This window comes from Haliaeetus leucocephalus, unplaced genomic scaffold, assembly GCF_000737465.1.
Source record: "Haliaeetus leucocephalus isolate CR32 unplaced genomic scaffold, Haliaeetus_leucocephalus-4.0 Scaffold897, whole genome shotgun sequence".
Lineage (NCBI taxonomy): Eukaryota > Metazoa > Chordata > Aves > Accipitriformes > Accipitridae > Haliaeetus > Haliaeetus leucocephalus.
In genome coordinates, this window is record NW_010973333.1 from 4,571,118 (window position 1) to 4,586,361 (window position 15,244).

Consider the following 15,244-nt stretch of genomic DNA (forward strand, 5'->3'; position numbering starts at 1 on the left):
TAAACTGAAAGCCATTGAATTCCTGAACCCTGTATATGTGTCAGCATTAAAAAAATGTATTCTTCCTCCTTCTTTCCTCTTCATTCTCCCCCACTTTTTCATACACCTCTTCTTCTTCTAACTTTGAAAACTAGAGAACAAGTGATTTGAGCTGCAGCCTGAAAAGCAGATTTATCTGAGAAAAAGTGGATGCATTTTCAGAATCAGGAAACTTTCTGTAAACATGTTTGGTGCCAAACAATAGCAAATAACACACCATCAATATATTTTGAATGTACTTCTACCATCTGGACATTTTTCAGGATTCTTCCCCACATTTGCAGGACTGGTGAAGTGAATGTTTATTTTCTCTTCCATCACTCCTACTGATCTAAAGTAGCATCAGCAAAATCACACAGATGTTTGCTAATGAAGTATACCTTATGGGCAGCAGTAGCAACCTGCTTATTTAGTGTGTCTAAAAAAGAAAATCCTTTGGACTAATGACATTGAACTTATGGGGGTTTTAGTCAACTTCCTCCATAAAACTGTGTCACAGTTTAATTTCATACCCACTGTGAGATCTCAAACAAATGGAAATAATGTCTTGTATCCATGGTAACAAATGAGATACACTTTACCTGATTTTGAGATGGAAATTGAATTAACTTGTCACTGCTGCATAGGTGGTATTGCCTTCAATTTATTTCTACATGAGAACACAGATACCAAGCAGATCACTTTTTGCATGGCTCTGTTTTTGCAGCAGTGTTTGGCATTCTCTAACAAAGTCTGTGATCACAAGGGAGGATGTTTTAGTTGTAACTATTTTTACAATACTTCACAGCACAGCTGTAAGAATTTTTTAAATCTTGTCTGTCTGTCTGAAATGTTTTACCAGATACATGCCTATAGGTAATGCAGAAAATATCACCTCGTAGTGTTGCTTACTGCTTGCCATTATAAGACTCAGTTTTCAGTGGGTCTATAATTTCTCCAAATTTTAACCATTTGGGTTATCGTATTCCATGTGGAGTAGCAACCAAAATTCTTTTGAAAAAATTCTCGTCAAAATGTTTCAGCCATTCCAAAGACAAAGCATGAAAACTATGCTTTTCTTGTTAGTTGTCCACCAAAGAAAATTCTTGAGGAAATGCACTTACCACCTTCATGCTTTGAAACAAGGACTCAGAATTTGGCAGTGAATCGCTATTGAATTAATGATGTGGCTTCCATATCCTTTATAAAATCTGCCTGAAACTGATAACATTGGAAGCCTTTGAAAAATGTCAGTTGGCCACATAGGAGATGGCACTCATTAGCACATTTCCAAGTAAATTTTAGAATTTAATGGTTATCCAGGGTTGTTCATGAACCACCTCCATAGCACAGCCATCGGTGCAATGTTTTACTCCTCAAGTTAGTCCTAAGTCTACAGAGCACACCTCCTTCAGCACGGCTCTCTAATTGAGCAAGTTAGTTCCACCTTTTTGGCAGGCTTAATTGGCCAAGGTATGGTGCCGTGCTTGCACAGCTGTCCTGATTCCTGAACTGGTTCATTTGCCAATAGACTGGTAATTCTGCACGGCGCTTCATCGCACCATGTAAATGTATGATAATGTTCTTTTCTCTCACAGCTCCCTGAGCGTGATGGGCTGAATTTAAGCTCCTACAGGCAAGGGTGTCATCCAAAAATCCCCATCTAAATCATGCTTCCACCTATGTTTTCTCCGGAGAGCGTACAACAGTGCTGCTATTGCTCATGCTGGGGTGTATCTGGGACATTTAAGAGGCACCTCATTAAGGGCCCTGATTCATTAGCCGAGCTGGGGTTCCTAACCCTAACGCCCAGCGACAGCATGAACTCCCCTTCCTTGGTGGTGATGCATTAAAGCCAAGCCATGGGGTTATTGCACGAGCGGGGGATGCGCGGGGTGGGGTGCCTCTCCTAAAATTAGCGCTTGGGGTGGGAAGCAAAAAACAATAGGAACAGTCGTGGGTGGTCGGCGTAGGGCTGACATAAAGGCCGATACGCTGCTGTGGGTGCCACCGACTCTGTTAGGTAGCTCAGGGTGTCTCAGCATCAGGCTGAACATATTCTGGCCCTGTTGATGACCCACATGGGTGTCACTGAGGCAGCGTGATGAAAAGTCCTCTTTTGTCTTGTCTTCTTTTTTTTTTTTTTCCCCTGGACAATATCAATTTTGCTCAAATAGCAATGCAGGTTGCGAACCTGAGCACTCAGAAGCCAGGAATTGCCAGAACTACTGCCTGTGTATCTCACTTCATATACCTCAGAGACCCTTCCCCGTTCAGTGCCGCAGAGAGCGAGCACACGGTTAATCATCACCTATTCAATACCTCCCTGTCCTTGCTGTTCAATATGCAACTCAAGGTCTTGCTGCAAAGGCCACTTTGCTCCTGACATTTCCTACCCACCGAGGACTAGCTTTTGCAGTTTACTAATCCTTTAGCATGTAAAATAAATAGCACGTGCGCCTGAGACTTATACACCTTTTTTTTTTAAAGGGCTCTGATAAATGCCAGGTGACTAGCAGTCATTACGGGCTTTCAGTGTTCATCCAGGGAAGGACAATTTGGTCTGTAATATGCCTCCCTGTTGTGCTTGGGAGGGTGAGAAGAGCTGCTGGAATGCATCGCAGCTCCCTCCTTACACTCACTGCTCCCTCAAAGGGAGATGCCCAGGGTACGTATTTGGTGACGAGGACCGTGGGGTGAACATCTTCCACAGAACAGTCGCTGGGAGCTGGGTTAGGACGCTTTTGTCAAAGGGAGATGGCACAAGGCTCATCTCTCGGCTTTCTAAGCAAGATCATATACCTCTAATGTATAGTAACCACTCTGAGTAGGAAAGCCAGAGATAGCTACTGTTGGCCTCGCTGTGTTGCCTTTTGAATTGGATTTCTGCCATTCCCAGCCACCAGAGCAGAGCTAGTCCATTTTCAGATGTCCTCACTGAGCTAGCAGAACTTTTTTTTACAAGTAAAGATGGCATTGCTCAGTTCTTTCCTCTCCTATCCTATATGAAATGTAGTTTTTTCTCATACAAGTAATGGAAGAACTGACTATTCCCATGGTCCTTTCTCTTTCAGTGGGAGCAGGAAGGAAAAGCACATTTCTGTCCAGGAGGTTTCAACAGCTAGTAGGATAGGTGTCGTAAAACTTTTTTTCCACATCACTCTTCTAACCAATCTACCGCGTATTAATTTCCAATAAGCCTCAGCTGGCATTTAGGTCTGCAGCTCTCAGATCCTTCGCAGATGTTGTTAACTGTCACAGCCATTCCTTTCTCTCACATACAAACTTTCTGAAATGTCAGAAGTCACAGACACATATGCCGTTGACTGAAAATTGCCCAATCTGGTGCCATGTGAGCGCCATGACCATTATAACAACCATTTACCTTTAAATATACGGGTTCTAGGAGCAGTTTAGCACTGACATTAACATCATTGTTGAATAGATGGAGCATGTTATGGCTGTATTTATTAATAAAGCCTAAATGCAGAGGAGATTTGTAGTCTTTTTTTTATCCACCTACTTTTTGCTTACCAAACATCTATTCAGCCTATAACCCACCCAATGTACTTACGCACAACTATAAACTGATTCTTCTCTAAATGCAGTATTAAAAAGAAGAGTAAGTAAAAGGGATAAAAACATTACCCCTTTTATTTGCATTTTACCTGCTGAATAAACAGACCAGAATAATTAAGTTGGAAATGTTTTTTATTACTGCTCTTGCGGTATGAATTCCAGTTAAGATTTTTCTGTTTTCCTATAAAAGTGGCACTGGAGTAGTAACGGCAATATTGATCAACACTGATAATTTTATAGGGAACAGATACAGGACAAGTGCAAGAGACTGGACCCAATGTCCAGATGTTCACTTCCAGGCCTGTCTCTTCTTCTCTCGCCCAACGGTTGATATTTGGAAACTGGTTAAAAAATATGTCTGCTCCCAGGACAGAGAGAAATGTTCACATAAGTATTATTTTTGTTCCCTTGTGCTTTTCAGGGCTCTGTACAGTACTGTCCGCAGTCAAACTTCCAGAAAATACTTACTTTTTCGGATTATATTTTAAAAAAAAAGAGCAGCTGGCAATTAAGTGCTAATTATTTACCAGATCTCAGACAAGCCAAATGGGTTCTCCTCTGTGTTTATCAACCTTTCCTTATTGAAAGTAGTGTTTAATTTCCTACTTCTGCCACCACCGCTCCAACAATATTAGGGGAAGTGTAAATGAGGGCCCACAGATGCTTTAAGCACCATATTCTCGATAGCTGTTCTAGTGGTAAGATGATGGAAGGTAGCATCTTTTTGCCTGCTACCACTGGTAAAGCTAAACTGAGATTGGCAGCAAGAATAAAGACTTTGGAGAGAAATAATTGGGTGCACAAATTTTATTTAAAATATAAAAGGAATCAACTACTAGCTTCATTAACATGCTTGTGTAGTTTAGTGGTGGTAAAGGACAGATCTCATAAGTTTTACAGTCCAGTGATCTTACATGAATTCTTTAAAAGATCCTAAATACTAGCATTGGCTTGCTGATTACATAGTTTTCAAATGTGTTTTATGCTATCATTACTAGGAACTCTGCTTCCTCTGCTAGGAATTGTGTTTCAATGGGAATTACGCTGGGTAAATTGATTCTCTTCCCTAATGTTATTCTTCTAATTAAAATGTGTCAGGTCTTTTTATTCTCCTTCAAAATAAATAAGATATTTTTTCTTGAATAGGAAATCAAAATTCAAAAAAAATCTAATTTGGTTTGTTGAGAAAGAGCGTGCTCGTTTGCGGTCCCATGAAAGAGATGGGATCATACAGTTCAGGTGCCATTGCCTGGTGAGGAGGTATCCACAACGGACGGGTCCAGGTGAGAGTTTGGAGAAGATGAGGTTCCTATGAGTGGATGATCATGGCTTCTTCTGACTGTGCATCATACCAGGTGCTGACTGGGTGCCTTGTAGGGCAGCTATGAGGGCAGAGGGGAGATAATGCTCATCTGCAATCAGCCCTCTTCTTTTGATCGGGATCAGAGCAAACTGTAAGCCCACCTGTCCACTCACCAGTTGCCAGTAAAGTCAAGGACTATGTAATATGCCAATCACCTCATTTAGCAAAGGTAGGAGGGAGCTTTCTTGACAAGGTGCAATGGGCTTTGGCCAGGCTTCTCCCCTCCACAGGCCACCATCAAAATCAAAGACCATGTGTAATCTGCTGTAAAAGTCAGATCCCATCAAAATCAAAGACCATGTGCAATCTGCTGTGGAATCAGATCCCAGAGAGGGCTCCCTGATGCTAGCACTAAGTAGCTATTAGTCAATTGGGAGAATTTAACTTCTGAGAGGAGGGATTGATTCTGTAATGTTCCTAAGTACTTGGCTCTTTTCCTCATTTACTGCAGAAGTCCATAGCTGACCGAAGAGAACTAGTCTTTCTTGAGGAGTAAGAGATATACTTAAAAATTACTTGACAAAAGAAAGCTATAGACTGGCTCTTAAGCCATTCATTGCACTGTCCATGGTCTCCTTTCATCTGCTGTCCAACTCCTAACACTGCCTTTTGTAGCTGGTGTGGCTGAATTACTATGCCTCATAGAAATAAAAGAATTTGAGAACTAATTACCTGTTATCTATTAGGTATTCTTTAGAATCACAGAAGAACATGTCAGAAGGTACATCTGGAGGTCACGTACACCATGCCTCTGCTCAAAGCAGGGGCAGCTCTGGAGTTGTTTCAGTTTTGCTGAGGACCTTGTCCAGCTATGTTCTCAGTACCTCCAAAGATGGAGGGTCCACAGCTTCTCTGAGCACTTGTTCAAGTGGCTGGCCACCCTCACTGTGGAATACTTTCCTTATATGTAATAGAAATGTTCCTTGTTGAGTATTTGTCTATTCACCCTCAGCCCTTATCCAAGAAAAGCCTGACTCCATCTTCTCTGTAACCTCCCTTAAGGTAGTTTCACTGTGTCTGTGTCCATCTGTCTGCTTTCTCATTTGGCATATTTCTCGGGTTCACTCCTGCCTGCTCCTACTCGAAGTGCTGAAAAGCTGTAGGACCTCTGCAGTCAATCTAATAGCAGGGAGGACAGGACTATGGTAAACATCTCCCGAAAGAAGCCGCTGGACGGAGTTCTTCAGTAGTGCCACCATACGTGCTCACCCATCAGGTGCGTGTCCAGCTCCCCGGCCCCCTCTGAGGCGGTTAACTTGTGGAGCTAACATGGTCAGCATGGTCTTTGTCTCTGGCCAAAGAATCAGGGAAACTCACTTTGCAGGTGGACGCCCAACAAGCAGGAGCTGGGATGTTGATCCACATGCAGCTCTTCACCAGCCCAGGGCAGGGGGTGTCAGGACTTGGACTTTTTTGTCATTGCAAACTACCCCATCCATCCAAATAACGCCATCCGCGTGGTTCCTATGACACAGGCCGTCCCTGAGAGGTGGGAGGGATGAGAAACATTGTGCTATTACACTGTGTTTCTTTTTACTCCCTTAAAAAAAATCCACAGTCATACTCTTTGTTTTAATAATGCCTTGTCATCCATGAGGATGGCATGTATGTTGCCCTTACTGCTGCAACATGGCTAACTTCCTTGAGGGCTCATTTCTAAAGCTTCTTTGACTTGTCTTTCATATTCTCCTGTTTCCTTGGTGATTTGTCTGGCCTCATCAGCGTCTTGTTACTAATGCATATTTGCTCAGCTGGGAAGTCACTTTCTCATTATTCAAGCCTGCCATGTGCTGGCCATTTGTGATATGAAATCTTGTCTGTCTTACAAAAAGAGAAAAACACTCTTCCAGACTGTCCGTGGAAGGACTGGGAGAGGGATTTGTATTTTTATTTTGCAATTTGTTGTGTACCTGAGATTTCTTTTTGATTCATTATTTCTTTTCCTTCTACCTAAGGAGGATTCTGAAAATAAATATTTACCGTTCTTCCCCTCTGTATTTGCGAACAGCCTCTAAGAATTTTGAAACACTAATTTTCCTTGCTGATTTTTGTCCTTTTCCATTTGGCAAACTCCAACTTCTTTTTCTTTCTATAAAATAAAGTTAGAAAAGACACAGCAAGGTTTTACTTGGGGGAAAAAAAAAGAAAACAAAACCTCAGAAATTGCTAACATAAGTGAGTGTTTTAATTTTTAGGAGAACTCTGCAGTCCTTTCAATGCCTGTGATTTCATACTTTTTAGATCTCTGATTCTAGTGTAGTCTAGGGGAAAGGACTGCACTTCTGCACAAGTGAGAACTGCTTCCCAGGGTTACTGTTTAGTGTGCAAGCCTTGATTTCATTGGGACTGAAAAAGGCAGCCTTGGTTGGGATACAGCCAGCACATAAGTTTTGCCTTCATTTTAGGCACCTGGTGAATCAGATCTCCCCATTTTTTCCTGTATAGGAATATATTCCCTGTAGGTAGTAAGTGGAGAGTAATATGCTTCCCCAAAACATGATATTGATAGAATTCAGTTTGCCTGAGTTGACTAGGTGTCTAAGATGACCATTCAGCTGAGTTGGCTCAGTTAGGCTATGTAAGAGCATCCCTCTTTGACTGATATACTCATTTCAGAAGAGTTTGCCACAGATCTTTTCTGGACACTCTGCAGCTACTGCAGATACGTCAGAGAGAGTCTGTGCCTCCTTCCCGTGGCTGAACAGGCTGGGTTTGCTGAAAATGCCTGCACAACCTGTGTTCAAAGTCAGCGCTCCCACCTCGGAGGCGTTCTTTTGTCTGCTCGTCTTTTCTTCCCTTTCTTTAAGGTCTTTGTAACCTTTTCATATTTCATTTCAAGCAGCTGTAGAGAAAACCATAACCAAAACAGCAGGGGCAGGACCATTCAGCAGTATAATTGCTAAACTTGTGGCAAATGCTGGTTTTCCTTTTTCATTATTCTGTCAGCCTTACAGTATCTTAAGTACAGCCTCAGGCCCTGCGGTCTCTTCTGATCTGCCTCCCTTTTCTTAGCGTACCAAGTTGATGGTTTCATGCTGGAAACCACGCTTTCCTTCTGAGACCCTTCTCTGTCCTGCTAGGCTCGGTGTATGACCACACTTCTAGATATGTCCGTAATTTATATTTAAATGTAGACATGTAACAGGGCCTTTTGGGGAGCAGTGAAGAACTGTGGGCGGGGAGGAGGGGAGGAAAGAGAAGGAGTATTTCATGGCTGCACAGTGGTACACAACAGCAAGCTATTACTTTCCCTTTAGGGCTTCTCATATATTTCAAGGCACTGTGTGTTGTTTGGTTGTTAGCATTCTTGGCCACACTGGCACCGCATTGTACACAGTCTGAGTAATTCAGCCGGCTTCAATAATGCCATCTATATTTAATGTTTCAGAAGCTGCGAAGATTGGTTTAAGATGGTAATTTTCTGTCTGCACTTTTGAGATCTACGCAATATGGGCGGTGCTGAACTGTCTCTGACAGAGATTCAGCATTGGGGGTGGGAATGTGTGAAAAAAACAAAATAAAACACACACACCCTTCCCCCCCATATAAAGAAATTAGTTACCTGCTTATGTACGGGGAGGATTTGGTCCTCATGAATCTTAACACTGGAGAGTGATATTTACCATTTCTATACAGAGCAGCTCCAGAGCTGCTGCTGGAAACAAGCAATCTGTCTTGCATTTTTTTTGTCTAAAATGCAGTGATTGATCTCTAGAGAGACGACCTGTAGGTTAATTCTTTCTCCTTTCCTGTCTCCTCTCTGGAAATGCCAGTAAGAGGATATCAGTGACGTCTACCGGCCTGATCTGGACCTACTCCACAGCTTCATCTCTTAGGGGTCAACCTACATTTTGGTTGCACGTAGACCAGCTGAGCTTCCAGCCTGGTGCTGGTGGAGCTCTGGGCTGTGCAGGTGTCTCTCTCCAGGATCCTCAGAGCTGCGACGAGCACCGTGAGATGCTTTTCTGCTTCCTGACACTGGGATTTTGGCTCGGGGAAAAGACCCTTGCATAACTTGCAGGGGACCCTCAGAGACCCAAAGAATTGCACATTGAGGACCACTGGAAGAGAGCAGAAGAATGAGCCAGGTATTTCCTGGCTGTGTAACCAAGAAGTCACTCCTTTGCCTGAGGGAACTGGGTAACCGCTGTCTGAATACCATGGCTGTGCCACAAAGTTGGGGACATCAGGGCTTAAAGGAAATGGCCAGAGAGGTGAGAGGAGATTGAAGGAAAGGACACTTTGATAGCTGCGCTGGCAGTAGCCGTGAGACAAGCCAGCAGGATATAACACGTGGGAAGCAGGATAGCAAATGCTGCGTGGGTGGGTGGGCACGGGGGGAAGCTCTGGCACAAAGGCTGGGTGAGATGGCAAAGTAGGTGGAACACTATCAGACAGCACAAACATTAAGACCAAGAACCATTTTTTATTTTAATTGATCGTGGCATATACTTGCAAGCAATCTGAAGGGCAGAAGAAATGTCTATAGGATCAATTTTTAATAAGCGCATTTATGTGAAAACCAAAATAATTCTGAATAATTAAATACCATCATCTTGGCATCATTCATCACAATCTTTATGGCGAGGCTGTCTGTTTATAAGCAGGCATGACAGCAGTCCCTGTTATGAAACTTACCTCATTCCTGCCAGTTTAAGATCCTCTTCCCGTTTGCTTCTAATTTTGCCAAACATCACGTGTTTGTGCTGAAATTTTTCACCCTGTTCGTCTGTCTTAGGCTGATATTTTTTTCAGTCAAATCTATTTCTTCATTTTCCAAAATGAGTCTAGAAGGGAAAAATGTGCTGTTTGGCAGGTATAACTCCTTGTTACAACTTCTTGGTGGTGGCACCAACCACTCATGAAAAAGAAATTTCAGAAGCTGACCCATGCAAAATTAGCAGGTTCTGCAGCTTTTTGAGATAAATACGAGGGAGAGAAAAAGAAAGAGGTTAAACCCCCAGGGGATGGCTACAAGGTTTAAACAATTCTGTCATCTTTGGGGATTGGATAGGAAGGTCACAGTTCTGTGAATGAAAAACCTTATGTGTGACTGGGAATATGGTACCTTAGTTACAGATACTCTGTTTTCCACCCCCATGAAAATAGGCCCCATTTGCTGTCTTTGAAAATATAAGCCTATGCGCACACAGTAAGCCTGCAGTAGTTGACAGTTTAACTTAAGTCAAATTAAGACTGCTGGAATGTTTTATCTCATATCAAGTGCTTTGCAGGTCATACTGCAACCAGAATGCACACTTTCTTACCGCGGGGAAACTGAGCACGTTGGATATTTTCCTGGGATTCCTGTTCCTGGCTGGTCCAGAGCCAAGTACAAAGTTGCAGAACAGGGAGCATCTCTCGTGCTCTCAGGGAGCGTCTTCTACACAGCTTCCCCCCATGCTCGGACAGTTTTGGAAAAAATTGCCTCAAACACAAAGTCAGGATCAAAGGAAGAGGGATATAATTAGACTAAATCACAGTGGGAGATGTGAAAATAATACAGTGGAAGTCTGTGAGCTGATCTGTGGTATGTAAAACTTGGCCATGGAAGAACCATGGGGAGAGGGTGGGTATGATGAAGAAGGAGATTTCAGTTCTGGTGGAAGTGTAGTAAGTTCAACACATAAGTGGAACTTGGTTTCCCATTTGTAACAGTCATTCGGTAGTGAAAAGGCTTTCCAGGGGCAGAGATGAACTGAAAACTCACTTGGGGTCTTCCAAATGGGAGTTTATATGGTTCAGAAGGATGGGCTCTAGGGTTTCTCCCAGAACCTGGAGTAAAATCTCTGAACCAGGACGAAGGTGCAGTCTGGATGGCGGTGATGTTCTCCTTGGGTATGCATGGCTATTCACTCCCTTCAGAGGCTGTGGAGCAAACAAGATCTCTTGTGAGTTCCTCCTCAGACTCCCTAGTACTCATAGCACCGTGTTGAGATGATGATAATCAAATCCCATGCTTCAAGGTTTCAGCGGATTGCCTGGAGACAGAAAGGAGGGCTTCCCTCCCCCAGTGCCTAATTGGCTAGCTCCATTCCTGGCTTTGTGTGAGGATCGTTTCATTCGTTTTGGCTCTTCCCTTTGAATCGTCAGAGGCTGGCCACACGGGTGAGACATATCTGCTCAGGGAAGACTCTGAGATGTGGGGCAAAGACTCCTTTCTCTTAACAGCCCTTGCCATGTTCAGGTGTGTGAGGTCAAACAGGTTGCAGCTGGGAAGGAGAGGACATTTGACCAGCCCCTATTAGGTGACACATCCGCTTACCAAACCTCAGGTGTCTCAGCTAGTGACCCTCAAAAGGGTTTATGCTAACTTTCTGGTGCCTTGTATGCTCTGCTTCTCTTCCGAGGATTGGAGTCCCTTCTTTCTAAATTGCACACATCAGCTAGAGCTATCCTGGGTGAAGCTCAATGGTCTGTAACGACAGGAGGTTACATGAGGTGACCAAATGGTGCCTTCTGGGCTAAAAAGTTATCAAATGTCTGGAAAGGTATAACAGTGCTAAGGACCTGAATGGGTATCAGTGTGTGACATATGACAGTATACACAAATTCAGTGTATCTTCTGAAAATGTAGGGGGTAGTACCCAACAGGCAAGATGAACACAGGCCTGAGGTGGCAGTCCGTCCCTTGTCAGGAAATGCTGAAGTGGAGCTTCCCACGCAAAAGTTGGTTGGGCAACAGCCTCAGTGGAAGAGACCTTGTCATTTCATGTAAAATCTTGAGATTTGAAATGCTCTTGTGCTGTGGTAGAGTGAACACACATACCTGAATGTCTCTCGAAGGCTCCCAGGGAGCAGTCCAGGTGGCAAGATCCATCAAAAAGCTACCCCAGCTGGACTGTAGAGCGTGTGAGAGATAATCAGACATATACCCACATGTATTTTTACTTCGGTGGCTGAATTAATCCATCATACTGGTGTTCACTTACAACAGAAATACACTACCAATAACTCCATCAGTCCCTGAAATGTCATCTGTTTCCAAGCAGCTCTGAAAACAATACTGGTGCCAAGTCCTTTGATGCCTGGGACTTCCAGCGCAGTGGAAGAAGGCCAGGGACTATTTCTAGGTTTGCTATCTGTAACTTACCAAGATGCTGAACATCGGTTTGAGTCAGAGTTTCTGGTCCTGAGCACAAACATAAACTAAGCTTTAGATGCTTAGACACATGGTTACATCAGTAACGCAGGTTAGTAAAGCAATTCCTCGTGCAAGCAGTTCTTAAAAAGGAGTGTGCTTACAAGCAATATGTTGCCCCAGCAAATCATAGTTTCCTTTCTCGATCATTAAGGGAAAGCACCATAAACTCCTTTTTAATCTCGCGTTTGTCTCCTTTTGCTCTTCAGCAGTGTCTAACGTTCATTGCATCAATACAAAAATATATAATTATTTCAGAGTTAATTAAATCTACTGACCTGCTCTTGACAGTCACCATAAATCCATGCAGAACCTAAAGCTAGCCAAGACCAGGGGACGCGGGCTTTTAAAGGTGTCCCTACATCCCAGAATTCTCTTCATAAAAATAGGTTTTGGTCATAGGTTTTTGTTTTGACAGTTCAGATCAACAGTCTTCCTGGCTGATACATTGATTGTAGGGTGTCAGTCTTCCTGATCTAATAAAATATCACAGCACAAGGGAAAGAAAGGAAGCTTTTGTCTTCTTGGCAACTCAGTGTGAAAGCTTTCCAGAATATTGCTTTGCATAGAATGAAAATGGCTGTGGGCCAATGACTAATTATATTAAAGGGCTGAGCTTTTAAATTATTTATGTACCATAGTGTTTACCCTAGTATTATTAAAACCACCGCATATACTTCTACAAATAAGATTTTGGTTCAGATGAATGTGACAGTCGTTCTGTGGGTGATATACTGTACCAGGAGTTTCTACTTTAATGTAACAAATAGCTTAACACACATTAACAGATGCATTACTCGTGGAGCACTGCTGCAGAAGGAGAGGCAGATGAAAATAATTTACCTCTGGTCCATTTAGACGCAGTAGATTATGCAACAATAATAAATGTAGGAGCAGACTGCAAAGCATTGTTTGAAATGAGGATTTATCAAACTGAGGATTTAAAACCGCTTTGGATCCGACAATGCTAACCAGAAACTTCTTTGGTTTGTGCAGCAATTGCTGAGCATACAGGAAGAATTAAATAACAAAAAATCCGAACTGGAGCAAGCCAAGGAAGAGCAAACACATACACAAGCGATGCTTAAAGTCCTGCAGGAACAGGTGAGTGTTTCTGGTGGGATTAAAATGCCGGCTGAGGCATGCGAAGGGGACGGAGGACTCGTGGCTTCACCTCCAGTATCCATAGGAGTCTGACCACAGAATATGCTGTGAGCAAGACATAACCTTATGTGGCCTGTGTGTCTGCTCTGATTAGCATTTGTGAACGCAGCTGAGGCTAACACGAGAGTTTGAGAAAACAGAGTGAAAAGGGACCCTTATTTTATACTGTCCAAGAATGAATTTCATGTCTTGAGTAACATTTCCTCTTATGTTATTCTACATAGATATCAGTGATGTGTGTTTTCGCTCTGAATTAAAAAAAAAATATTGGGAGGGTGAAATATACCTGAAACAAAACAGCTCTTTTAAGACTAGTATTGAAAAAAAAAAAGAGCTTGGCATCTCCTGTGTTATTCATGCAGATGTGAGTATACAAGGAAGTTTATCATAATGGCATTAAAAAAGTAGTTATCAATGCACTTATTTAAGCAGTGAGAAGCAAACATCTGTAAAACTGCTTATCACGCCTTCCTTGATAATAAGGTGTTCTATGACACTGAGAAGGACATGTGATAGTATTGTTTTATAAGCATGGTAAGATGGATAGTTACAAAGCAAAAAGAAAACCTGGTGCTAAATCTGTAAATCTGGAGATAAAACAGTGCATCGTGCGCAAGCACAGTGTGCATAAATAAATGTTGTCTGTACAGACCACGTGGCTTGGAGACACTGAAATCACAAATCCCCACCTGTGCTGCACAGGCACAGTCTCTGCTTTGAGACCTTATTTCAGTCCTTTCTATATAAACTTTGAGCTGAAATATTTAGTGGCTTGGTTAAGCGTTTGCAGTTTAAAGACTGTGGGATCTGAATTGCTTAGAGGCAGAGACTCAAAATACTGATGATTCTTATGGTCAAGATTTTTCAGCATGTATGTCTGAATATGTTTGAACACAGGTTTATACATTTAATGTTCATATTGGGAAAAGTAAATTATGCTTATTTCAGATGTTTTAAATTATCATTATGAAAGCTGTGGCATTGTTTCACATTTAGCATTTGTCTTTGAAATATCTAGTAACAAATATATTCTAGAAACTAATAATTGAGATTCTGGACTTAGCACTTTTGGTTACAGAGATAACCTTCTAAATGAGAGATGATGCAAGAGTGTATTATACAAAACACCATGAGGAAGAATGGATTTGATAATGGCAGAATCTTTATAAACACAGAATCCACTGGATCTCTTGAGTTAATTGCATCTCATTTCCATTTTTACATGGCAGTCATGGTATAGCCTTATAAAATACTTAGAAAAAAAATGAAATTGCATGAAGTTATTTTACGTCTTGGTAACAATTAAATGCTGCAAAAACATATAAGAAGATCTTACAATGCTAGGCCCCAGTAGGGACCACCAGGGCAGACTTTTGAATCTCTGCAGACTCCTCCTAATTGCAAATCAAATGTGCACTCATGCTAGGCAGACAGACGAAACAGTAGCTGGAAGAAAGGCAGGATGGATCTGCATTTCTTTGGAGAATTAGCTCTGAAACATGCCTAAGGCCAAGACTGTAAGTAGCTGGAATTCCTAAGGAGTGCTACGCAGCCAGTGTGCTTCTCCAACAAAGCTGAACGAGTTCCAAAACTTTCCAGAACAGCAGAAGCCCTAGCAGTAATGACCCCCACTTGCCAAGGCTCACAGTTTTCTTCTACAAGCACCAGAGCTCATCTGTGTGTTTCATCCACAACGGCTATTGAAAATCATCTGGCAGGGTCAATACGAACATTTCTTTCAAAAACAAATAGCACCGGGCTCCCGCCTTGATTGCATGGCTTTTCTTTGTGATACGTTTGCTGAAATCTGCCTTTTCATCTCAAGCTGGCGGAGGGCTCCTACCTTGCCCCACCAGGGACGTCTTTGCACGGAGACGTGCGGCCGTGTCCGAGCACGTCTGCTGGCTCAGCACATCTCCCACCCATCCACTTGCCTCAACCCAGCCGCGTCCAGGCTGGGACACCCTACTGGGAGAAGT

General features: G+C 42.6%; 1 protein-coding gene across 1 annotated transcript in view; it reads left to right on the forward strand.

Moving 5' to 3' along the window:
- The window catches only part of ENOX1 (ecto-NOX disulfide-thiol exchanger 1), a 153,215-nt gene that overhangs the window by 112,136 nt on the left and 25,835 nt on the right, over nt 1–15,244 (forward strand). Inside the window, exon 11 of the mRNA XM_010583421.1 lies at nt 13,098–13,205. Coding sequence (XP_010581723.1) covers nt 13,098–13,205 — 108 coding nt within the window. The remainder of the gene's footprint in view (nt 1–13,097; nt 13,206–15,244) is intronic.